The following is a 27,587-nucleotide window of genomic DNA, read 5'->3' on the forward strand; positions in this document are numbered from 1 at the left end:
TCACTTCCACTCCGCTTCCGCTGGAGGCGCGGGCGACCCCAGAGTGGACACTTCCCTGTCGCTGGGCCAGGGCATGGGGCGCCGATGGTCCGGGCCGATTCCCTCACCTGCTCGCGGGGTGGGGTGAAGCGGGCGATGGGAGTATGTGGCAGGGCATGTTCTGCGATGCCGCTGCAGGTTTGGTGGTGTGTACGGCTGCCAGCGGGAGAGCTGCAGCCGTTGAATGTACTGTTACAGCAACCGTGTGCTTATTGTAAGAATAAATAATGCTGTGAAGCATGAGAATGCCATCGGGTCTGCCGTGGTGACGATTTTTGTTTTTTGTTTTTTTTAATCTTAAGTCACACAAACCAGTAAACAAATTAAAACAAATACTGTTGATAAACTATAAAACAAAAATTACAATTAAAATTCTCAACAACAAAAACAATTGGTAAAAATATAATTAATATGTAAACGACTTAATAACCCCCAAAGTGTCTAAGTCACGTGACGTGTCAGCGCAACACTGAAACATAGGAGGGGGGGCAAAGTGTGCTTGTTCTCCGCTGACACAGGAGCGGCGAGTCCAGTGACCTGGCTCTTTCGTTTTTGCCAAAAGCACAGCATAGCAAACAAGCAGAACTCAAAGTAAAGAATCGATCTAACCAGGCTAGTATTGATCCGATACCGATCCCGACTTGGGATCGATACTATCGATATTTGGATCAATCCGCCCACCACTAGTAGCGGCCGGTAATAAACCAGTCCTCATAAAGGAACAGTGCTCTTTAATGGATTCAACACAGACTTTACATCGTAGGTTTAACAGGGAGACACAACAAGTTATCCGTTAGCCATCTAACTATACTCTAACTCTAAAACTTTACCAACTCCACTTTACTCTTATTTAACGACACCACCCTCTAGTGGTGCAATATGGTAAAATCATTACAGGACACAACAGTCTAGCAGGACAAGCACAGAGATGAGTCCACTGTCAGAGGCCATAAGAAGATCATTTGTAACCTTCACTAAAGCTGTTTCTGTGCTGTGATGAGCTCTGAAACCTGACTGAAACTCTTCAAATAAACCATTCCTCTGCAGATGATCTGTTAGCTCTTTGACAACTACTCTTTCAAGGATTTTTGATATGAAAGGAAGGTTGGAGATTGGCCTATAATTAGCTAAGACTGCTGGGTCTAGAGATGGCTTTTTGAGTAAAGGTTTAACTACAGCCAGCTTGAAGGCCTGTGGTACATAGCTGATTATTAGAGATAGGTTGATCATATTTAAGATCGAAGAATTAATTAATGGCAGGACTTCTTTGAGCAGTTTTGTAGGAATGGGGTCTAAAAGACACGTTGATGGTTTGGAGGACGTAATTATTGAAGTTAACTCAGAAAGATCAATTGGAGAAAAAGAGTCTAACTTAACATCAATGGTACTAAGAGTAGCTGTAGATAATATTACATCTGTGGGATGATTATTGGTAATTTTTTCTCTAATTATAAACATTTTATTTGTGAAGAAGTTCATGAAGTCATTACTAGTTAACGTTAAAGGGATGGTGGCTCAACAGTGCTCTGACTTTTTGTCAGCCTGGCTACAGTGCTGAAGAGAAACCTGGGGTTGTTCTTATTTTCTTCAATCAGTGACGAATAGTAAGATGTTCTGGCTTTGCGGAGGGCTTTCTTATAAAGCAGCAAACTATTTCTCCAGGCTAAATGATGATCCTCTAAATTTGTGCCATTTCCTCTCCAGCTTACGAGTTTTCTGCTTTAGGCTATGTGTTTGATAATTATACCACGGAGTCAGGTACTTCTGTTTTAAGACCTTAGTTTTCACAGGAGCTACAGTATCCAGAGTCGTACGTGGTGAGGAGGTAAAATTATTAACAAGATAATTGACCTCTGTTGGAGTAGCATTCAGATAACTGCTCTGCTCTATGTTGGTACAGGGCATTGAAGATGATAACAGTGGGTGGATTATGTTCTTAAACTTAGTTACAGCACTTTCAGAAAGACATCTACTGTGATAAAGTATACTCTCACCTGCTGTGTAATCAATTATTGTAAATGTAAATGTTATCAGGAAATGATCAGACAGGAGAGGGTTTTCAGGAAACACTGTTAAATGTTCAGTTTCTATGCCATGTTAAAACAAGATCTAGAGTGTGGTTAAAGTGGTGGGTGGGTTCTTTTACATTTTGAGAGAAGCAAATTGAGTCTAATAACAGGTTAAATGCCATGTTGAGGCTGTCATTTTTAGCATCTACATGGATGTTAAAATCACCCACAATAATTATTTTATCTGAGCTGAGCACTAAATCAGATAAAAAGTCTGAGAAATCAGATAGAAACTCTGTGTAAGGCCCAGGTGAACGATAGATGATAACAAGACTGGTTTCTGAGTTTTACAGCTGGGGTGGACAAGGCTAAGCATCAGGGTTTAATTCAAATGAATCAAAAGTCTGTCTTGGTCTTTCGTTAATTAATAGGCTGGTGTGAAAAATTGCTGCCACACTGCCCCTCGGCCTGCGCTTTGAGGTTTCTGGTAGTTAGAATTAGTGATGGTAAATTAAAATCTTTTTACTGAATCGAGTTATAATGAGTCACTCACCAAAGAGAATCGGGGTTTTTGAGTCATTCGAGTCATTCGAGACACGGTTTCTCTACGTTGTGAAAGGGAGGTTTTTCCACTGCCGGAGGTTTTGTGTTGTTGTTTTTCTTCATGTTCAGGCTGAAACGTCGTCAATATAACTCAAAGGAGTGGATTATATAACTTCAAGATTAAAACATCGGGACATTAGTGAGGATACTGCCACCTGCTGACCGAGTGAATGAACCCTATTATAAACTGAATTAGCGTCATTTCAAATGCATGTTAAATTTGATTTAGCAATAGCCGAGTGTGTTTATGCTTGTCTGTGATGAGAGGATTGTTGGAATACCGATGATGATGTCCGCTATCGCTGTCAATTGTTAGTAAACACTTAATCTGGCTGATGAATCTTCACGTGACACATTACTAAGTCAGTATTATTAAGTCCGTAATTACGCACCATTTTTATTATGTGGGGGCGATCGTGGCTCAAGAGTTGGGAGTTTGCCTTGTAATCGGAAGGTTGCCGGTTCGAGCCCCGGCTTGGTCAGTCTCGGTCGTTGTGTCCTTGGGCAAGACACTTCACCTGTTGCCTACTGGTGGTGGTCAGAGGGCCCGGTGGCACCAGTGTCCGGCAGCCTCGCCTCTGTTAGCGCGCCCCAGGGTGGCTGTGGCTACAATGTAGCTTGCCATCACCAGTGTGTGAATGGGTGTTGGATATGTAAAGCGCTTTGGGGTATTTGTATATAAATACAGGCCATTTACCATTATTTTACGGAGCTTTTGTTCAATCTGGGGACGCTCTCTGTTGAGGAGAAAAGCATCAATTTGTTTGTATACAGAGGTATCTGTTATTTAAACGTCCCGGTATTCAAAAAGGAGGCAGAGCTGTTGAGAAATTCTAGGAGCTAACTGGTCGCTAACCGTATCATTCAAATATATTGAATGTCGCAATGTTGGCAAAGAGAGGAAGTGACGTAAGATTTGCGCATGCGTGTTACCGATTGGGTAGCGACATAGCTCAAATGTGCTGTTAGCAAGGGTGTAGATTTGGCATGGACGGAAGGGACATGTCCCCACCAATATCCAGCGATTATTGAATTGTCCCCACCAATAATTTGATCTCTTTGAGCAAAGAAAAACAAAAGCGATAGAAAGAAAAAAAAAAAGGATCTGTCAATGTCTCATTCACCCAGCGGTGCACAAAGAGTTAAATTACATTCTCTACTGGGGTCCTACCTCATGTGACAAATATGGCAAATGTGATTGGCTGAGCCTTTCAGGGAGCTCTGTTTAGTTTTAGCAGCGGCAAGCCTGCGCTGCGAGGACCTGCAAGGACGTGAAGAGGACGGCAGCAAAAAGGAAGAACCTGGATATAAGAAAGTGTTTTTCAAAGAAACCTGTAAGTCACTTAAAGTCAGGTTCACTCATATAATGTGTCCGTCATAATAATGTTACAGGCTATGCTAGGCTTTGGCCCACATCAGTCTAAAATTGTATGTAACCATGAATAACGTTTTTTGGAAACTAACTGCACAACAGGCAGCACTATTAGTTATCTCAGTCTCCCAGAGTAGCATTTCTAATTTTGATTGAAACTGTCGGAGAAAACGGCAGCATCGAGCGGGCCAGGATATTAGTTTACAAAGGCTGTTAAAATTATATGTCTAACGCAAAAATGTCATCCTAATGGTACTGACATATTCATACGGTTAATTTTTGAGACAAAATATCATAAGGTAGTCATGATTTTGCAAATATTCCACCTTGTAGTGCAGTCTGCACAAATAGTTTTAAAAATGCACTCACCCTACAAACATTACTGATGAATCAAGATCTGCACAAATTGACAGAAACACTGAAGCAGCTACACATTTTATTCTTATTGTCATGTATGTCCTATTTGTCAGGTGACAGAAGAACCAACACAAAGCTCAGGGAGTAATGGTGATACAAGATCACAGGTGAAATTGGATGATGACTTGGTTGTTCATTACTGTATTTGAAGCACATGTGTGACTGCATGTATTTGGAATGTCTCACTGTTATTTAACAGGTGACAGAGGCAGCTCTGCCATGTTGTAGCTCAGACAGAGGTGAAGAGGCAAGGTCACAGGTGACTGACTGATGTTTTGGTGCTATAGATTAACGAGAGGAGAAGGCATGTGTTTGGCTCCTTCACATAGTGGACATTGAGTTGTTGTGTGGGGCACCAGTATTCCATGTCTGTTGCCGTAAAAGTAGTTAATGTTTAGAATAAAAAAAAATCCCAGCTCACTGATTTGATAGGGGCAATAGTGTGCCTAAAATGTTGCATAATTTTGCTGAGAGATCTTTTACTTTGTGGTAATCTTAGATGAGTAGTTTCATGGACAAAAACCACCAGGTCATTCAGTTTTGCCTTAGTGCTAATGTGTAAGAGATGTTGGTGTATTATCACTGAAGTAATGTTGTTAAGTCCTTAAAGTCATATTCTGTTATTGTCATGACTCTATTTTTGTATGATACCTGATTTATATGGAATATGGCTGAAGTAAACTAAAGCCAAAAATACTTAGTCATTTGTTTAATAGTAATTTAACATTATATAATTCACATATAAAACTATGAATTGTAATTTAAAACGGTTTAAAAGCATGTGGAATAGCATGGGCAGGGATAGCTCAGTAGGTAGAGTGGTGGCCCCATGATCGGAAGGTCGGTGGTTCGACTCCACTGAACGGCTACCCTGAGGTACCCCTGAGCAAGGTACCGTCCCTACACACTGCTCCCCGGGCGCTGCATTGGTGGCTGCCCAGTGCTTCACTGGGTGAATGGGTTAAATGCAGAGGAACTATTTCCCTACGGGGACTAACATGCACACTTTGCACTTTTAGCATATGTAGGCAAGTATATTTCTCCTTTTTTATCAAGAAGCAAAGACAAAAAAAAAAAAAAAAAAAAAAAAAAAAGAAACAGGGCATGGTTCGGTGGTTGAATCATCTGTCTCCACCAATGCCAAAACCAAATCTACGCCCTTGGCTGTTAGCATCTTAGCAGAGCGATGCTACTGTGAACTGAGGAGCTATTGTCTTGATGTGAGCTTCTACTCAGGTTTTTTTCTTCCAGTTCAGAGCAGAAGTGTTTTTGTTAAGATACTGGATGTAGTGTTTTTCTCCACAATTTTAATCTTAAGCTAGATATATTTCTACTAATGAAATTAATTTGCTAACAACAACAAGGATGATTCATTGAGTCAGTTGGACTTGTGAATCATGATTCATGAGTCAGTAAAGCGATTCTCGAGTATTGAACAATTCGTTCATGATTCACGCGTCACTAGTTAAAATGACTCGGGGGTCTTGATTAATTTAAACTAACATAATCATCTGGCTGCAACCAGGTTTCTATAAGGCAGAGTAAATCGATTTGTTGATCAATTATTAAGTCATGTACTAACAGAGACTTGGAGGAGAGAGACCTAATATTTCACGTCTGAGAACAGAATCCCCAATTACCAGAGTTTGACCCCTGGCGGGTGTGTCGCAGAGTGGGGAAAAACGGTTAGACATATGGACAGGTTGGTGGTGTACCTGGGGCTTCTGTTTAAGACTACGCTTCCTCCTCACTGTCACCCAGCAGCCCTCTTTCCCCAGCTGCTTGGGGTCTGCTGGGGAACAGCTAGCGGGGCCTACGCTATCTTCGGCTGCACTAGCTACGGGTGAATGAAGGGTGCGAAGCCGAGTCTCCAATTCATTAATCCTGGCCTCCAGAGCTGCAAATATGCTACATTTGTTACAAGTATCATTACTGCTAAAGGAGGCTGAGGAGTAACTAAACATCTGACACAATAAGCAGGAAAGTGCAGGAGGGACAGATGAAGTAGCCATGGTGCTAACGAGTCAGCTACGAGCTAAGCTAAGCTAGCGAAACAGTATAGACACAGTTAGGGTTGCCAACCGTCCCTTAAAAAACGGAATCGTCCCGTATTTCGAAACAAAAGTACACGTCCCGTATTGAGCTAATAAGGGACGCACTTTATCCTGTAACACAGTGAGAATCAAAAGTAGTCTATAAATGTTTATGGAATTAACGCTTTGTTTGAAAACATAATTCCCAGCCCCTCTCCTGCTTTGTGACCAATGAGCTGACAGCACACTTATGACAATTCGAGTATGACAATTCAGATTACCGCTCATCTCATTGGTCGAGGAAAGGTCGCTTGCGGAGAAAATACCGGAAGACAACAGATGACCATAACAAGAAGCATGGCCAACAGGGAAACAAACGCCGACACTGCGGTGCAAGTCTCGGACGACTGTACACCTAAAGCTGGGCAGACACTGTGCGATTTTTTTCAGTCACGTTATTCAGCTCCTGCTCAAACTGCACGATTGACTCGCAGGGGTTAGAAGTTGGTAGGTCACGATGCAGGTCTCACACTATACCGCCCGATGCTCTGATACGACCTGAGTGCTCACACTGTGCCTCCATAACATGAAGCTTGTAACAGAAAATCTGTCGCTCTCTCTGTCTTTCACTCACACACACACACCAACACTATCAACTTTGCTAAATTGCTAATGAAAAACATGATCAGGCAGCTGTGATTGAGCAGCAATGTAAATCCAACTATTTTCACGGTTGTTGTGGTCATGATAATTTTGTGATGCCACATGGAAAAGGCTCGGATGAGCTTTCCAAAGTTCTACAAGTTGTGCCTCCATCGCTTGTGTCCAGATCACACGCTGCACTGCCGTGCTGCTCCGTCTTTTTCACCGACGTTTACGTGTTTGCGCGTGAGCAGTGTGAGCGGGTGTGGTGACACAGCCGCTTCTCGTTACCCCACGTATACTAAACGATGCACGATGAAGGCCAAAAACGGGCCGATCACCAAATCGGTCGCACGACTCAAAAATCGGCTCAAAATGGACCAAAAATCGCACAGTGTAAGCCCAGCATTAGAGCAGCAATGTTTGTTCCCCTCAGAGAAAGAAAAAAAAGGCTGCAAAAGTACAGGGAAGAATGGGAAAAGGAAAACACCTGGCTGGGAAAGTGCACGATAACACCTATAAAGCGCACTGCACTGTGTGCCGGCGCACTTTTTCCATAGGCATGCTTCTAGTGGTGGGCACATGAAGAACATGAGGGGCGTGACAGCTCGGGGAACCCTTAACCAATTTTTTGTCCACCAGGCCACGGCAGAAGCAGATATGGTATGTAAACATTGGTTTGTTGTTTTTAAACCCTCTGGTTAAGGTTAATATGGGCATGTGCAGTGAATATCAGCGCTATGTGGCCAGAAGTGTGATAATATAATTTATTTTGTGTAATAAACAACTGCAAGGATAGATGATTACAAATAGATCACTAATACATAAAAGTAATACATAGATGAATATGATGAGTTAAGATGCATAATCATGGGAACAAGTGGGTTTACAAACAGGAGCAGCTGATTAGCATTAGAAAAGCTGAAATAATACCTCAGCTGAAGCCAATTGTACTAAATGCACTATATGTGCACTGTTACAAGAATATTTTTCGTTCTATTGCTTTCTATTAATTTATATAATAAGTTAAGCAGGACAGAGTTCTTTTAAAGAAAGATTTACTTATATTCTCAAAAGTTAAGCATGACAGGCTTCTGTTTAAGAAAGAGACCTGTTTTACTGTGTTAATGTTGTCATTTTGAGCTAAAAAATAAATGGCTAAATGATCATTTGTTTCCCATATGGTCATATCAAAAAGAATATCCATCTGCTTAAATCAAATTCAAGTCAAATGGTTAAAAAATAATTTCACACACAAAAAAAAGAGCTACCACACTGGGAAGGGTGAAGACAACTGGGTTGCCCGGCCCTGGCCATGAGGTGTCCCTTATTTATTTTTCAGGGAGTTGGCAACCCTAGACACAGTGAGTGAATACTTTGGCTATAAATTAGGTAGTGAGTACATAGAAAGTGTGCTTCGGATGAAGCACATGAAGATTATACTGTGAAAAAGAATGTATTTTAAAGTTTTTTAATTAAATTGCTAAGCAGATAAGCTACTCAGAAACACCACTGTGTTTGAGCAGGAACAGGAAGTGATACTCTACCATAGAGCGAGCAAACACCAAGTGACAGTAATCCGATTACTTTTTTCAAGTAATGAGTAAAGTAAGGGATTACTATTGCAAAAAAGGCCATTAGATTACTGTTACTTTCCCATAAGCACGTTGCGTTACTGTGTTACTAAACCATTATTTTGTTTGCGAGAGTGTCTCATGACAATGACGTAAGCGAGTGCTACGTTCGTGGCAACAGCTGTGTGCAGATAACAATGGATAATATAACGAGTGCAGGAGAGAGTATGAGCGTGCAACGTTTAAAGCATGGAAGTACTGACCTTACTTTGAGTTGGATTCCGTAAAAAGCGGCAAAAACATTAGCGTACGTTGTTCACTGCGTGGGAAGAAAACTTCTTTTTACAGTGAAAGAGCCAGTGCCATCCATGAGTTTTCAGCCTCAATGTTTTCTTTTACTTTCACTGAGTCTCATAACATAATGAACTATAATATTTGAGTACATGCATTTTTTAGAAGTCATGGAATCTTGTTTAGCCTGTCATCACAGGTGGGTGATGACAGGCTGCAGGGAAAAACATAATGAGGTGACACAGAGGATGACGTGTGGAGAATGGAGAGCAGAGAGCCACAGAGGTTTATCAAATTAAACAGACAGAGTGACAAGAAAAAGAGGCAAACACACACTATAAATACACACCAGGCAATGAGGAAATGACACGCGGGGTGGACACAGCTGAAACTAATGGGCATAACGAGACACAGACCTTCAATGTAAAACCGGAAACTGTTTTGAGACACAAACTCAGAGATACAAAGAGAACACCGGGAGAGGACACAGGTAGGGATATCAGAAACACTAAATACAAGAACCAAAACCCAAGGAACTAAGAAAACAAGAATGAACCCAAAGCATAAGACAATACTAATACTAAACACAAAACACTGGGTCTAACAACCCAGGACCACGACAATTTTTTTTTAAACTCATGTAATTCAAATAATCTGTCAGACTTAGTCTCTTTCAGTAAATGAAAGACACAAGGTGAATTTTAGGCCTTTTATCTTAAAAACTGTGGATTTTAGAAATATTAGAATTTTGTAAAATCTGTGGATACTGTAAATATATTTTTTACATTTAAAAAAATATATACTTTCTGGGTGTTACGTCCCTCTGTAGCCTCTAATCTACTCAGTGTGTTCAGCTGGTGCTAATTGGCCACACCTAGTCAGCTGTGGATAAAAGCATACCTGAGGCAAGCTTCCCAGGGAGCTCACTTGTCTTTGCCTTGTATTCCATTTTAAGATAAAACCTCTTCTCACCCATACTCTGGTGTTCATCTCCTTGTTTATGTTGCAGCTTTTGAGCCGGGTCGTAACATAAGTGGCGGCTCGTCCAGGATATTTGGACATTTTAGTGGAGATTGAATATCAGTTTTTTTGTATTGCTTTTAAGTGGGTGAGTGAAGGTGCTCACTGTGATTGAGTAACGTCCCTTTAGTCAATGTGTTTCAGCTGGGTGGCTGTGCTGCCCTTCCATCAAAGCACTTGTTGTTTTGCTTTATTGTTTTAGTTTATTGTGTTTGGTGGCTATCCTGGGTGGGGGGTACGCTTCAGAGTTTGGTAGGAGACTATATCTCTGGTCTGCTGCCTGCTCTCGAGTTCGCCTTTAAAGTTGCCTCGAGCCTGGTACACCACTGAAGACTAGGGTAGGTAAAGTTAGGGTTTTGTTGTTTTTAGTGTTTTAGGCTAGTAAATCAGTGGCACCAAACTTGGTAGGAGGTTTGAGACCATTCATGATTATGGTCTTGTGGCTGAGGCAAGTAGACCATTTTGAAGTTGGCATTGTGTGTACACCATGTGTGTGCATATTAGAGATGGCACGATACCACTTTTTTATGTCCGATACCAATACCGATATCATAAATTTGGATATCTGCCGATACCGATATGAATCCGATAGTGTTTTTTAATCAACAAAACTGTTTTTAAAATATCTTTCTGCATTTTGTATAAGTTCATACTCAAGTTTAAAACAACAACTACACTAAAGCTATTCTGTTATACCTGTATGCAAAAAAAAAAAAATATTTCATAGTTCAGCAATACTGATCAATCTAATAAACTTAAACCTACACCATCCTCCCTATTCTGGTATTTTAAAGAGTACTTAGCATAAATATTAAGCAACCTAACTAATAGGGTTCCAACTCCCAGCAACAACAAAAATAAATAAATAAAAAATAGGGACCCACCCCTCACGCTCCACCTCATGATGCTTAATCGACGTAATCAACCTTAATTTGATGCAGTGTGAAAAAAAAAATACACAGAAATCAATTATTTTTCAAGAAATATTAAATAGATTCAACATCTTTCTTCAACAAAATTGCAGACTGCACAGATGGTACCTTCCCAAAGGAAAAAGTACTATAGCTTACTAGGGTATATTAGACTTAACAGTTACTATATACAATAATGGACTTCTATACATTTTACATCAGATTAAAACTTTGGGTGTAAGATTCAGATAAATATTAAATAATTAAAAGCTCGACATTTTAAATGAGAATAAGAAAGAAAAGTATGTCTTTGTGCCCCCTTTTCCCTGTTAATGCCCTATCGGCCCCCCTGGCTAAACTTTCCTAGATCCGCCCCTGCACAGTTACCAGCCGTCAGCTACGTAGAAAAAGATCCTCGAGTAGAAAGTAATATTAAATAAATTCTAACAACAGCTGATCAAGCTTAAACGTGCTGCTGTTGTTTATCCACTGGTTTCCTCTTTCTGGTGCAAAGTGGGCCAAAAGCAAACAAGAGACACGGACTCGCGACAGAAAAGCCGATCAGCTGATCATTAAGCAGTTTCATGATTGAAGTAGCAGCCGGAGAGCGAGAGGCAGTCGGTTAAGCTTAACGCAGGAATGCTTTACAAACATTCAGAGATGGACTTACACACTTGCTTTACTTCTCTCGGGGATAACTTTGTCGGAGATGAAATGCCGGGTTGCTAGCGAAGCTCCACATGCTATCCAGACCACCGACAGGTCCCGCATGCCACAGCCGCTCTATCACGTGATGCATACTGCTCCAACGTGCTAACGTTCTGAGGTGAGTTACGGCGTGTTGCAAGTTTTGTGAGGTGCTTTCGTGATATTTAATGGATCGGATTACATTTTTTATTTTTCTCCGATATCCGATCCAGTAATTTAGGTCAGTATCGGACCGATACGTAATATCGGATCGGTCCATCTCTAGTGCATATGTCAGTGTTGATGGATGCTAATGAGATCCTTGTGAGTTGAGTGTTTTGTGCTGTGACTTTTAGTGTTGTGGGGAATATGTATATTTTGTTGGATCACTTGTGAGTGTTGTTGGCCAGGTGATGGCAATAACACTGTGGGGTGCTGAGCCACCCTTGATGTGATCATTGTGTGGCCATAGCTCTCCATTTTGTGGTTGGTCACTAGTGTGCTTGATTTTCTGAACTTTTTGGATTAAAGTAACTTGTTGTGGTATAACGCCACTTGTGACTGTTTGTGTGGTGGAGACAACAGTTCACTTGTGATTATTTGTTGCTACTTTTGGTTTTGTGTTGTAGCAGATCAGGTAATCATTTTGGGTTTGTGACTGTTGTGCTCCTTTGTGTTGGTCACATGTTACTTTTTGTGTGTTCAGTGTGGCAACTTCAAATCCTCATGCTTAGGGATGCAAACTATAATGTGAACACTGTGCTTCTGTTATTCCAGGTTTGTGGGTCAAGGACCTGAAGGCTTCAGAGGGGCTTTTAATAAATTTAGGGGTCCTAGAGGAACCCTTTTAAGGGAGGAGGTCTTACGTCCCTTTGCAGCTTCTAATCTGCTCAGTGTTCAGCTGGTGCTAATTGGCCACACCTAGTCAGGTATGGATAAAAGCATACCTGAGGCAAGCTTCCCAGGGAGCTCACTTGTCTTTGCCTTGTCTTTTAGCCAACCTGCTATTCCATTTTAAGATAAAACCTCTTCTCACCCATACTCTGGTATTCATCTCCTTTTTTATGTTGCAGCTTTTGAGCCAAGTGTAACACTGGGAAATGAGAGAGAACACCATGTTTTAGAATATGATGTGTCTTGTGCATGAGAAGCTGGAAATAAAACACAAATCTACCACCTGCAAAACTGAACTTTCCATGTGCCTCAAAATCTGACAGACTGAACATCCAAATATTTTACAGACTTTAGACGTCTATCTTTCTATGTTCTGCCACAATAGTCTATAGTATAGTCATAGTATGAAGTGGTTGATCTAAAGAATCTTGAGAAAATGGTTCTGCAGTCTGAAACAATCAGTCCTAACTCATCATGATGTAAGCACATGTCTTCAGAGGTGGACGGCACTGTAGCTGAAGTTTTGCTGTAACATTTAGATGATAAACTCGAAATATTTGAGCATGACTTCCTTTCTGTCATAGTTTCAGATATACTGTGTTAGACTGGGTTGGCCATCTCTGGCATATTATCATCATCTAATTCCTAAATAAACAATATCAATCCACATTCACTCAGTTAATAATGTATTCATTAATCTGTTTTCAGTTTGAATTTGTTTGTTTAGATTCAGGAGATTTAAAATGTTCCTTATCTTTTACACATATTATTCTATTATACTTTTATGTATTTCTCTTGTCTCTCCTTTGGTACTTTGCCATGCCTTCATCTCTCTCTATTACTTACAATTGACCCTCCTATGTTAAGCACTTTGGTATACCACTGGTTTTTAAATGGGCAATATAAATAAAGTTTGCTGTTGTTGAAAAACACAACGTTGCAGGGCACGTGGTTGCTGGTGGGCTTCCCAGTCATGATCATCATTGGCTTTGTGAGCAAGCAAAGGAACAAAAATCAAAATAAGATCTTAACTTCCAAGGTAGAGGTCCCTGAAATGGACCCTGCTTCACCTCGAGAGCCAACTTCCTCATCAGTCTATGAAGGAGGCTCTCGATGGCTTAGGCCTCACCGTAGAGAGCATTCTTTTATTTATGTATTGTGCACCATAAACCGAATAAAGTAGACTTAAGTAAAACAGTGTGGGTAAACCTCAGTTTCCTGAGGGAGAAGGTGCCATCCTCCTGAAGGCTCTGAATTTTTCTTTGCAGCCAGGATCTCGCTTCTTGTTCAGCGCTGCGCTCATTGGTTCTCTGCCCACCTTGCTCCAGGTTAGCTGCTTCAGTTCCAGAGCGGTTTCTGGTGATTGAACGACTTTCACAGCATTACCTCTACTAGACATGTCTTCAGTGGCTTCAGCTGCCATGTTCTAAATTTTTGTTTTATCAGTATATTTCACCTTAAGCCGAGCTGGGAAGGGAATCTGCTGCTCTTTCAGAATCTTGGGCACATCTGTGTATTCTCTTCGTTTATTTAGAATCTGGGTGGGTGGGGGGGGGGGGGGGGCATAGTCATGATTCAAACTGGGAGCTTCCAGCCTCCATGCTGCATCTGTAACATTCCCTGACAGATTGCAATACAACCCTGGTACAAACTTACATGGCCATCAGCAGCATCCTACACTTTAGTTGAGCTGACTTCAGGTGTTTAGTAAGGGGAAGATTTAATAACATTGCATGTTTTATTTCAAGACTCTGTAGTCACAGAGCAGAGAGTAGAAAAGCTGACAATAACTTATTTTTCTTTAGGCTTTACTCTCAACATCAGACTTGGGACCAATAAAAGTAAACCCAAAATTTAGAATCTTAGGAAGATGAGATAATATCAGTAACCATGATGACAAATGTGGAGCATACTGACTTGCGCTTACTTGCCCTCTGTCTTTCTACCTCACACACTTGTGGATTTCTGGCAGCATCCTTGAAGGGAGTCTTCCTTTGGAAGAACTTGCTGCTTGGGCTGAGGAAGCTCTTGCTAAGAAGATGAAGAACAACATCTTTGAGACTGCTAAAGCAGTTTCCTGCTCTGTCATAGAGGAGGAACAGAGTTTTGCTGTCCAGAGAAACCAGAATGGGAAAAACACTGCAACAAGTGCTAGGTGTGAGAATGAAGCAAGCTGGCTGCCGGCGGAGCTCACGGGCGCGTCACTGCAACTCCCCCTGGCTTCTGCTCCGCGGCTGCTGAGTGAGCCCTCATCTGGGACTCTCCTCAGCTCTTTCCGGGACAGTGGCGCGGCTGCCCCTCTGTTGGTCTTCCTTAGTCTCTTGTGTTCTGGGGGCCTCTGGATGTCTGGAGTTTTGATCTCCTCCACACCTGCTTCACGCCCTGGAGGACGGGGCTGTGGCCCCCCCACACCCTCTAGCAGATTATTACATGAAGGAACCTTTTAAAAAAACAAAAGAAAAGCGCGTCCATGCTCACAGGTGTACACACGGGTGATCACACCCACAAACTACACCCTTTTTGGCTCCTACCTCAAAGCACACTGTGTTCTGTTGATCTTATGTGCTGCACAATAATGTTTAACATTTAGTATTTACTGTCATATTCCCATATATCATTGTAATGTTGTTTATTCTATTACTCTTGTTCTCTTCTGCTTGCTTTCTTTTTTCTTTCTCAGCAGGTGATCCAGGTGATTGATATATGCATTTTTTTTTCTCTGCCCGTTCTGTTGGTGTTTGTTTTTTGCCCTTCTCCCCCGTCCCTCTTCTCAGCTGTTTCTCTTTCCCTCTTTCTTTCTCCCCTTCTTTCCCCCAGTCAAGTCTGTCCCGTATTCAGTAAGTGAAAATAAAATAAACAATAAAAGGTGAATCAAATGGACCATTACGGCAAGGCTGGGATGGTCAGTTTGGTAAAGTAAATCCGTTGGGCATCTTTCTTTGCCTTTAGACAACAATTCTGATGGCAAAAGAGCCAAACGGGACAGGCCAAAAAAAAAAAAAAAAAAAAAAAACTTCATGAGAATGGGTGCAAATAATCAGGCCCACTATCCTGATGCTGTGGGCAATGTTGTGCCTGAACCTCAATGGATCCTCCACAACTCACCTCACCTGTTTGGCTGGTCGATGCCACCAGGCAACGGACATTATGATTGCAACACCAGTGTCTTCAGCACTGCATGAAATGTGAACAACCCTGGACTTCACAGTGCAAGTTTTTACAGAGAAAGCAGAGAGCCTTGCTAACAGTTAATGCTCCTTTATTACTAGATATTCTAAATGATGCCTTCTAGCAATGATGATTGAGCTCGTAGCATCAAGTTTTAGCCTCAACAGCATAAAGATGACTGTAGCTACTGTTACGTAGGGATGGGTATCGTTTAGTGCCAAACCGGTACTTTTGAAACTGTGCCGGTGCTTAAATGGTGCTCGAAACAGTGCTTAAAGAATGTAGAACGCAAACTTTGTCCAAAAACCTCATGTTTAGCATTTCTTTTTGTAAAAAGATAACAATGTTAGCATTTTCTACAGCTATTGGCAGGGCTCTAGACTAACTTTTTGCCATGGGCACACCAGTGTGCCTAACTTGAACAATTTACGCACACCGGCACAAAAGTTAGGCACACTCAAATTTTTCAACCGCATCGCTTAACACCGCAGTGCTACATGTGCACTTTTTTGGGGGGGAATTGCAGTCCATACAGACAACATTCATTTCTAAATTATTAACTAACTGTACTGCATGCTGCTGAAAGGCAGTGGGGAGAGGGGACATTTGGGCAGTGCATTTATTGCAACATATAATGTGTTTTCTGGATACTGTGCTTTTTCAGCATTCAAAGATTGATGGCACCGTGTCAGAGCACTGGCTATGAATTTCAGACGGATCAGGCCTTATATTAACAAAAAAGTTATCAATAGTTGTTTTCATCTTTTCTTATTACCCACAGCTACATCCACTTCTGTCGGGCCTACGCTGCTCACTAGGGCTGGGTATCATCACTGATATAATCCATTCGATTCCGGTTCTCAAAGTCCTGATTTGGTTCAATTTAGCCTCAGGCAGTCAGGAATATTATAATTCTGATCATTTATCAGTACTGATACATGTGAGACTGCATCAGAATTGTGAACATCACAGCAGATGCCTGTTGTTAGCTGTCCTAAAAAACAGACTGCTCAGCCTTGGATTGTCAGAACATGCAGTAGCGTGGTTCTCAAATTATCTGAATAATAGAACCCAGTGCATTAAACTTGAAGGTCTTTGTTCTAAATTTGTTGCTGTCCACAAGGGGGTGCCACAGGGCTCAGTTTTGGGTCCCCTTCTGTTCCTTTTATATATCAATGACTTGGGTCAAAATGTCTCAGACACAAATTTGCATTTTTATGCTGACGACACAGTTATTTACTGTTATGGATCATCTCTTGCTCAGGCCATTGAAACCCTACAGAAAGCCTTTGTTGCTTTCCAGCATTCACTTATTCAGCTAAATTTAGTTCTCAATGCTGACAAGACTAAGCTAATGTTGTTTTCTAAGTCAAAGAAGGTCCCGGAGCCTATTCCAGTGGTGTCCACCCTTGAAGGAAATGTCATAGAGATAGTTCATGAATATAAATACCTTGGTGTCTGGATTGATGACTCCTTCACCTTTAAACCACATATAGAGAGACTTGTAAAGAAACTGAGACTTAAACTTCGTTTTTTCTTCCGTAATAAACAGTGTTTTTCTTTTGCAGTAAAAAAACGTCTTGTCACTGCAACCTTTTTATCTGTGTTAGATTATGGTGACATTCTGTATATGAACTCTTCTTCATGTCTTCTAATATTGGACACGATGTATCATGCTTCCTTGAGGTTTATTACCAACTGTAGATATCTGACCCATCACTGTGACTTGTACTTAAGAGTAAAATGGCCTTCTTTGGCCATTAGAAGACAGGGGCATTGGTACACTTTTATTTACAAAGCTATGCTTGGATTGCTGCCTCCTTATATTTGTACTTTGGTCACAAGGACAAATAGTGGTTCTTACTCCTTGCGTTCAAATGATCAGCTGCTGCTGTCTGTTCCCCTTGTCCGCACAGAGGTGGGTAAGAAAGCCTTTGTCCACTCTGCGCCTTTTTTGTGGAACCTGTTACAGAAAGACTGGAAACTGACTGAACTGTTGTCTTTAAATGTTTTTAAAACTAAACTCAAAGGCCTACAGACTGCCTCAATAATGTGTAATTGTTTTGTGTAATTTTAACTTTGTTTGTTCGTATGTATTTGTTTTGAAATGTGCTGCCTCTTGGCCAGGACTCCCTTGAAAAAGAGGTTTTTGATCTCAACGGGACATTCCTGGTTAAATAAAGGTTAAATAAAAAAAAAAAAATTTATATTCCCCATGTAATTCATTAATATTTGGGTTGTATTTACTGATATATGTAATTTCTTAATGTTTTTTGTTGTATCAGGGGAGAGGAATGATGTGGATGAGGCCTTGGTCAACATGGTGATAGAGGATTCCCAGCCCTTCACTATTGTGGAGGACAGTGGGTTTAGGAAGCTTGTTAAAGTTTTGAACCCTAACTATGTTCTCCCCACAAGACAGGTGTGTATCTTAAAATATGAAGCATGTTTCCATTTTGCCTTCATTTCCATATTAAGTACTTTACTTTCATTTGTTTAGGCTTGAAAAGCTATGGTGGACCAAAGATACAAAGAGTCCAAACAAAAAGAAAAACTGACTGTGGCCAAGGTTTCTGCAGTTAGTTTGACATCTGATATGTGGACCTCCATTAACACAGAGGCTTACCTAGCCGTCACCTGCCATTTCATTGACTGCATTGCATTCTGTAGTGTTAGGTGTTTAGCACTTCCCTCAAGCTCATACTGCTATCAATTTGTCACAAGTAACAGCATCGCTCATGTCAGAGTGGGGCATTACAGACAAAGTTAGATGTTATGTGACTGATGGAGCAGCAAACATGGGTGCTTGTGCTAAGGAGCTTCGTTTGCGTCACAGTAATTGTGTGGCACATACATGGTCAAAACAGCTCTTGATCAACACACCACGCTGTCTGACATCCAGACTACCTGTAGGAGGATGGTGGGATATTTCAAGAGCAGTACAACTGCTAAGGTTTGTTCCATTATTTCACTACTGCTTTAAGGTGCTGCTGCAGTAACACAGCTTGAATGAATCAGTTTTGTTTTGTTGGCTGTTTTTCTAGGAGAGGCTGACAGAGGTGCAGGAGCAAATGGGCCGGCCTGCACTGAAGTTAATTCAAGAGGTGGATACACGTTGGAACAACACATTCCAAATGCTTCATGTTCATGAACTCAGGGAACCTATTGGAGCATCGTTAGCTGGCCTGCACACTGATATTTGCCCACTATCCTCTGAACAGTATGACCTTATGGCAGAATGGCTTAAAATACTCTCCCCATTTAATGATGCCACCACTGAGCTGTCAGAGGAAAAGCGAGTGTCTGGATCCAAAGTAATTCCACTTCTAACAATGTTGCACCATGCACTACATGAAGAGGAAATGGGAGTTGTCCTAACTCCAGAGAGCTCCACCGTGGTTGAGAATCTAAGGAGACAATTAAAGGAGAAGCTCTACACATTGCAGTCAATGAGCATCATGTCACTGGCAACATTGCTGGATCCAAGGTTCAAAAAAATAGGCTTCTTTAGCCTAAATAAAGCAATGGATGCTGAGAAGAGACTTATTTTTGAATGTGCTGCTTTTGTGCAGCACTTGGCTCCCTTATCAGCAGCCTCATCAGCAGCAGCCTCATCATCAAAAGCTTCTCAGCCTGTGACTCAAGGTATATGAGCACATTTCGATTATTATATTGTATTTAGTTACTTACATTCTGTTTGGTAGCAAACTGTGGCATCGTTTGGACACCACTGTTCTGGAGACAAAGACCCCAAATGCTTCTGCTGATGCAACAGCTGAAGTGCAGAAATACCTCCATGAACCAAATATCGGCAGACTGGAGAATCCGCTGGAGTACTGGGCTGGACACAAATTTCTTTATCCAAACTTGTATAAACTTGCTGTTGTTTTTCTTGCAACCCCTGCTTCATCTGTGCCCTGTGAAAGGGTATTTTCAAAAGCAGGAGAAATCCTCTCAAAAAAGAGAAACTGTCTAAAGCCCAGCACTGTGGAAAAGCTGCTATTTTTGAGTAAAAACAAATGATAACTTTTCCCTAGTGTCATGAGCACTGTTATAAAGTCACAAGCACATTCACATCACAAGTCCCTCCCTTTTTGTTTCCATGTACATTCCTGTGTTAAGCTGCCAATGTATTATACACAAACATTAATATGATATTAAATATAACTAATATTTAGAGTTTAGTTAGTGGTGTCATGAACAAAAGTAATTTCTTTATTTATTCAATTTGAAGCGCCACACACTAGTTTGTGTCATTATTCAGATGTACATAAGCATGATTACACAATTACACAATCATCCCCAACACTCTGTCTTGATAGTTTCCCCTTTTTCTTTTGTATCAGACATACTGAGCCAATATTCGGGATAAATAACCATAAAGACCAATTTATTTATTCAGTTGAGAGGTTTACACATCACATCATTATAATCATTGAGCCTGTTTCACTTGAATCGTCCACTTGATGGCGCAGTAGAGCAAATGAATCATCACAATGCTTCAAACCATGAGTTGACTGCTTGAATGGGAAGCTTCAGTTTATCACAAGGCTTCATCTCACCATCACTAGTTGCAGCCATGTTCTGTATAAAATAGAATAGAATACATTTCAGTGTTTCAGAGCTCTTACAGCAAGGGAAAATAAAAAATATAAAAGGAAGACACAACGTGGTCCTAAATACATGAGCAACTGATTTCGTATATACAGGTAACAATGTACTGTACAGAATATGTATAGAAAAATTTATGGACATTTCACAGCGTACACGCTATGAAATGGTTTTGCGCAGACAGGAGAAGGACCCAAACGCAAAACTCACCATGCAGGAATTAAACTCAAAAAAATACTTTATTGCAGAACAGCATGAAAAACATAACAAAATTAAACTGGGACATGGCTAACCTGACACACAGTGGAACAAAGCCATGAGGAGAGACTACGACACTGACCAAAAGAAACACAGGGCTTAAATACAGTGAGAGATAACGAGGGAATGAGGCACAGAAGGAGAGCACAGCTGGGAGTAATCAGGCTGGACCAGACAAGGGAAGCAAAACTAGAATCACTGACATGAGACACAGAGCTTCAAAGTAAAACAGGAAACACACTGACTGAACTCTAGACATGTACACTTAATAGAAACTGAGGAGAAAGAACAAAGGGACCTGAAACATGGGACAGAAAGGCACAGTAGACACAACATGAACATAACGCCACAGGGAAAGAGTAAAACAAAACACAGAACACATTTAAAGATGCAATTTCTTAACTTTATAAGCAGGAATTTAAACCTCCTTTTCCCCTTCCTGGCTAAACTGTGCATCACACTGCCCACAGGGGAGAAAAAGTGGCTTCCGTCTGCTTCAGAAGCTGATAATTTCGTGCAGGGCTTCAGGAACGAAGCTGAAGCTCAAAGGCCACAGTGACTGTCAGCTGCGAGTAAAGTGACTTGAATCCTTGCTGACTTACAGGCAATCGGACAATTACAGAGAAGGCAGACAAGCACTATATGTTTCTGTTATTTCATGGTATACTAGTTGTCACTGTCTTAACACCTAGTTCTTATGTTTCTTTGGTAATATTTTGAATTAATGTTCACTGATCCCTAGAAGGTTTGATTTATGATGGGATATATACTTATTACTCCAAAGTTAAGGTTGTATGCAGTTTCTAGGTAGCAGGAGTTTGGGCTAGGATGTTGAAGTTGTTGGGGATATACTGTGGTCACCTTAGTTCAGAAATGGGACAGAAATGGGTGGGGGGAACTATGGCTCACAGATGTGGTTGTTACACCCTGAGTTATTTTTCCTGTTTTTGTTTGCCTTGGTTGTATGTGGGTTTGTTTGTTTGCTTTTTTGGGTGGGGTGGGGGGGTGTTTTTTCCCATGTACGGTCATTTTGTCATAAACCAGATTTCAGTAAAACATATATATGGCTGGTTATAGCGCCAACAATAGTACTATTAGATTTTTGTCTTGGAATGTGAAAGGCTTGAACGGTCCGGAAAAGAGATCTCGGGTTCTCAGTCACTTAAAACATCTCAATGGAGATGTCGTTTTTCTCCAGCAGACTCATTTGTGAGTCAAAGATCATAATTGACTTAAACCTCCATGGATAGGTCATATGTTTCACTCAGACATAGATAGTAGAGCCAGAGGAGTGGCAATTTTAATTAGGAATAAAATACATTTTTCTCTTACTAAATTGATTGCTGACAAAAATGGACGATATCTAATTGTTGTAGGGACCCTCATGAATAACCCAGTTGTCTTAGTGAATGTCTATGCCCCAAACTTTGACAATGCTGTGTTTACTAATAATCTTTTGAGGATGATTCCTGACTTAAAGACGCACCCTCCTGATCTTTGAGGTGATTTAAACTGCGTTATTGACCCAGCTTTAGTCAAATCTGCCACTGGCTCTAAAGCATCATCTGCTATGTCCAGGGCTTTCTCACACTTTATCACCCAAAATGGACACATTGATTGGAGGTTTTTTAATCCCCAAGCCAGAGAATATTCTTTTTTTTCAAATGTTCATCACATATATTCTCGCATCGATTACTTTTTTATAAATGGCTCCATGGCTTCTAAAGTTTGCAACTCTGAATGTATTCCAATTGTTATATCTGATCATGCTCCATTAGTCCTGCTTATGGTATTGTCCCCTAGCTATAGACCTCAGCATCCATGGAGGTTGAATTCTCTACTCTTGCCTGATTCAGCTTTCTGTGACTATATCTCATCTGCAATTGATGGTTTCTTAACTACGAATGTTTTAGAGGACATCTCAAATTCTCTACTATGGGAAACACGTAAAGCTTACCTCAGAGGACAAATAATTTCCCATTCATCTCACCTATATAAATCAAAGAAAGCTAAGCAAAATGAACTTTCTGCCAAAATTCAAGCTCTAGACCGGACACACGCTCAAACTCCCTCACCTAAAATATATAAGCAGTGTCTTAAACTACAATCTGAGTTCAGTCGCCTGTCAACCTATGATGCAGAGCAATTGATATTACAGTCCCGTGGCAACTATTATGAACATGGTAATAAAGCCTCTCGTCTGCTAGCCCACCAGCTACGTCACCAATCGGCATCTTGCCAAATTTTGCAAATTAAAAATGAATCAGGTACTTTGACTTCTGATCCAACTGAAATCAACTAAATTTTTAAGCCATGGTCCTCATAAGCACCCCCCCCCCCCCCCCCCCCCCCCCCCCCCCCGAATTTTATAAAAAGAAAACTGGCCCCTTTGCTGTTGTCGGTTTTTGAGTAGTCACTGAAACAAGGCTCTCTCCCTCAGACACTAAGACAGGCTTCTGTCTCATTACTGCATAAAGAAGGAAAGGATCCTACCTGTTGTAGCTCCTATCGACCAATAAGCCTTCTTAATGTAGACTTTAAAATCTTATCCAAACTGCTAGCAACCCGTTTGGAAAGAGTTCTCCCTTCTATTATATCAGACGAACAGACAGGCTTTATTAAAGGAAGACATTTTTTAATATACGGTCCCTTCTTAATATAATCTTAATATAATATACTCCAAAAATCATAGCACCGTCCCTGAGGTGGTGATCTCATTGGATGCTGGAAAAGCATTCGATTGAGTGGAATCGGGGTATCTTTTTGCAGTCTTGAGGAAATTTGGTTTTGGTAACAATTTTATATCTTGGATTCATCTTTTATATACTACGCCACTGGCATCTGTTTGTACTAACACTGATTTCGGAGTATTTTACTCTCACCTTTACTTTTCACTTTAGCAATAGAGCCTCTCTCTGTGGCTCTCAGAACCTCGCCTCTGTTTCAAGGGGTTATTCGTGGTGGTACGGAACATAGGGTTGCTTTATATGCAGGTGACTTATTATTATATGTTACAAATCCAACAATTCATTTATCCTCTACAATGAAAATACTTCTACATTTTGGCTCTTTCTCTGGGTACAAGATTAATATATAAAAAAGTGAATGTTTTCCCATAAACCCAGCTGCACAAGAGCTTAGACAAACCGATTTTGATTTCCAACTAGCTTCTTCAGGCTTTAGATATCTAGGAGTGCGTATTACCAGTTCATTTAAAGCTTTGCAAGCAGCAAAATTTAACCCTTTGCTGACCTGTGTAAGGTTGGCTTTTCAAAGAAGGGTAAACCTTCCTGTATCACTTCTTGGCACTATTATTTTCATCCCTTCCTGTTTCCCTGTTACGATTCACAGACAACCCTGTTCTAATTGGCTCTCTAAAAATATGGTATCAATTCCGGCATCACTTCAATTCAGTCTCTGCTTCTGCTCTGACCCTAATCTGCAACAACTACCTCTTCCCCCCATCGCTGGTGGGCTCCTCCTTTTGCATATACGCAAGAAAAGGTATCAAATGTTTTTATGACTTTTTTAAAGATAACATTTTCTCAGCTTTAGTGACCTTTGTTCTTTGTATGATTTGCCCTCGTATCATTTGTTCTGCTACTTTCAAATAAGACACTGTGCATCTTCTATCTTGCCAGAGTTTCCAAGTCAGCTTCTCAAGCCTTGGTGGGAAGACTTATTCCAGTTGAAGCCTCACAGTAAGGCTCTAATATCACAAGTATATACTTTAATTATGGCATCGAGCAATTACTCAACCAAATAATTGCTTTGAATTGGGAAAAGGAACTGGGTCTTACGTTTGGGGAAGGTTACTGGGACAAAATAATTGACAAAATTCATACTTCAGCCTCATGTGCAAGACTCTCCCTTATTCAGTTTAAGACGGTATACAGATTACACATCTAGATTATCTAAAATATACCCCAGCATTCCTGACCTGTGCAACAGATGCAACGCCTGTTTTTTGCCTTCCCGACACTTAAGTTATACTGGACTTTTTATTTTGAAGTGCTCTCTCATGTTTTGAGCGTTACACTCCAACCATGCCCACTAGTTTGGTGTTTCTGAAGATGCCACCCTAAACCTTAGTCATAAACAGCTGGATGTTATGTTCACTTCACTGCTGGCACGACGTAGAATTTTGCTGTCTTGGAAAGCTCATCACCTTCCAGCCCGATCACGTTGGCTGGAAGATGTTATGTTCTTTTTAAAAATGGAGAAAATAAAATTCAGACTCAGAGGAAATGTTAATAAGTTCTCACAGATGTGGCAGCCTTTTATTATTTACTTCAGTTCATTGAAAACACTTCCAACAGACTAAACTTTAGTACCATGGGGTTTTCTTTTGTTCTGGTTCTGGGGGGAGTGTTTTTTTGTTTGTTTGTTTGTTTTTGTTTGTTCTTTTTTTCTTTGCTTTTTCTTTTGTTTTGTTCTCTCTCTGTGTGTTTTTCCCACTTTTTCCTTTATTTTTATTTTATTTATTTATTTATTTAACTTTAATGGCCTAATCTGTATTGAGATATATCTTTGTGTCTGTGGTACCCTCTTTATTGGGCCTGATATGTCAACTTACATGTAAAAACTCTATAAATAAAGAGGGGGAGGGGCTGAGAAAGTTCAGTTTTGAATGGGTGTAAATATTTTATTTACAGTTTCTCATACAAAAGGCATATAGTATTCTTCATGTACATTCATACCAGCAGCAGGGTTAAATTCATGCTGGCTGTTGTCTGGTGGCATCGACCAGCCAAATGTCTGGGGCGAGTTGGGGAAGGTCCACTGAGGTCCAGGAGCAAAACTGTCCACAGCATGATGATAGGGGCCCTGATGGTTTCCACCATTTGGGATTGGGTTTACCTCCTGGTGCTCGGTGTACTGCTGCCTGAATGGGGGCTGTCCCTCTCCCTGAAACTGAAACACAGACAGGTGGACTGTCAGTAAAATAAGAATACTTTAAGAATACTTCAATCAATTCCCCGGATAATGACAGAATCAGAAACAGTGCTTTTTAATAATAGGAGATACTCTAATAGGAGATGTCTCTCTCCCTGAAACTGAAGGGGACAAGGGGACTGTCAGTAAAACGAGAATAGTTGTTTTAAATTATTGGCATTACACTTTTTTAAATACAGTCAATTCCCCAGATAATGACATAATCATCATCATCATCGTTTATTTGTATAGCACTTTAAGAACACACCAGGCAGACCAAAGTGCTGAACAACACAGATCAAAACAACAACCAAATTAAAAATACCATAAAATCAAATCATAAACAATTCTGTTCAATAATAGGAGATACTTACATGAAGTGGGACATCCTGATTCACATGCTGAGGATGTGACCTCCTCCTAAACTTACTCCGTCTGTTTTGAAACCAATTTTTTACCTAAAGACGGAAGAAAACAGAAAACATTTAATCAGTACAATGGACCCAAAATTCAATTTCTTATGTTCTATTGAATTGAAAAACACTCACCTGTCTGTAGGTCAGACCTGTCATCTCTGCCAACTGTTTCATCTCCCTTGGCTCATAGTAACGTTTCAAATTAAAGTGATGGACAAGAATATTCAACTGCCTCTCCGTGAACACCACCCGGGCCTTTCCTTTAGGTTTCTCTGGAGCAGTGCTGGGATGGTGCAGAGTGGCAGTGATGTTGCCATCCTGGCTTCTTGGGACAGCAAAATCTTGTTTCTGCTCTGAGACTGAACTGGAAACAGCCTCAGAGGTATCAGCGTTTTTTTTGCTCATCTCCATTTTTAGAGCAGTCTCTGCCCATGTAGCGAGTTCTTCCAAGGAAAGACTCCCTTCAGGGCCGCTGCCTGAACTCCACGAGTCTGTGAGGGTAAAGAGACAAGAGGACAAGTAAGCACAAGTCTATATGGTCCACATGGGTCAGTTGCTGATATGTTTTGGCACGACTGACTTTCTAACAGAAAAAATTAACAAAGGTTAAATTGATGAGTCTTAAATCCCAAAAGGTCTCAGACTGAAGAAGTCACAAAACATTTCTCCCATTGAAAACATTACATCCAGGTGAACTGAATCAACCTTCAGGGATTTACTTACCTGATGACTGAGCATCAACACAATGAATCTTAAACACAAAAGTTTCCCACAAAGTATAAAAAAATAAGTCGGATATTTGTAGATTCTTTAAAACCAAAAAGAATTTAAAGTGGACTCTGTTCAGCTGTGGAGGGAGAAATGGTGACTTCTGCCATGAAGACTTACAACACAGAGTAAAAGAGTATTTTTACAAGTTGACTTAGAGGTTAGCCAACTCTGTTCATATTAGCTCACCAGTCAACAATGCTGAGTACATACCTGGAGAAAAGTGCATCCCATAATCTTCCATGAAATCCCAGTGATTAAAAGAGGAAAACTGGAGAAAGTATCTCTGATGAAAGAGCTCCAAACCAAGCAGGAAGGTGACTTAAGAGCAATTCTCCTGGGCTTTTAAAGAGGTTTGTGGGTGTGGGCAGGAATGTGGGGGTGTTGAGCTTCTTCTTCGCTTTACAACCAGTCAGGTTGTTTCTACCAACTGGCATCATTTACATTTCTTTAAAATGCTGATTCTCAGGTCTGAAAAAAAAAGTACAGTTAGAAAGCTGCCGTGCAAAATGAGCTTTACCAAATCTTTCCACCTCACACTTTAGAAAATATGAAACACTTAATGCCTAAAATTAGCAGCTAAAATTAGCAGCTAATTACTGAAATGAACTCACTGCATGTTTGCATCAATTAACGCAGTATTAGATCACCCAAAGAACTTTCCACTCACATAGAACATTTTTGCAAAAACATCTTCACGTTATTTGACCTGCAGCCGTTCAGTTACACCTCTGTGTAAACCCCCACAGCATCTTTTTGAGGCAAAAATGGTTTTTGTACTCATGCAAACCATTCACAAATGTGGCACAGAATATCACAATGACCGCTGACCACTCATTTTGTCTTTATTAACTTTAATAAATGAGTCTGAAAGTGGCAAGTGAAATTAAGTCAATTTATCAAGGTCTGCATAGTTAATCATGTGTTTAAAACGAAACA

The 27,587-nt window shown here is 40.6% G+C and overlaps 1 protein-coding gene across 1 annotated transcript; it reads right to left on the reverse strand.

Moving 5' to 3' along the window:
• Positions 1-26,291, reverse strand: LOC308385392 (uncharacterized protein; the record flags this gene model as incomplete). Its single annotated transcript, XM_080864243.1, has 4 exons — positions 1-210; positions 25,222-25,443; positions 25,839-25,922; positions 26,013-26,291. 4 exons carry the CDS (start codon positions 26,289-26,291, stop codon positions 1-3), a joined length of 795 nt encoding a protein of 264 aa, XP_080720369.1.
• Between the last annotated feature and the right edge of the window lie 1,296 nt (positions 26,292-27,587).

The sequence above is a fragment of the Rhamphochromis sp. 'chilingali' genome, assembly GCF_963969265.1.
Source record: "Rhamphochromis sp. 'chilingali' genome assembly, chromosome: 18".
In the NCBI taxonomy this organism is placed as follows: domain Eukaryota; kingdom Metazoa; phylum Chordata; class Actinopteri; order Cichliformes; family Cichlidae; genus Rhamphochromis; species Rhamphochromis sp. 'chilingali'.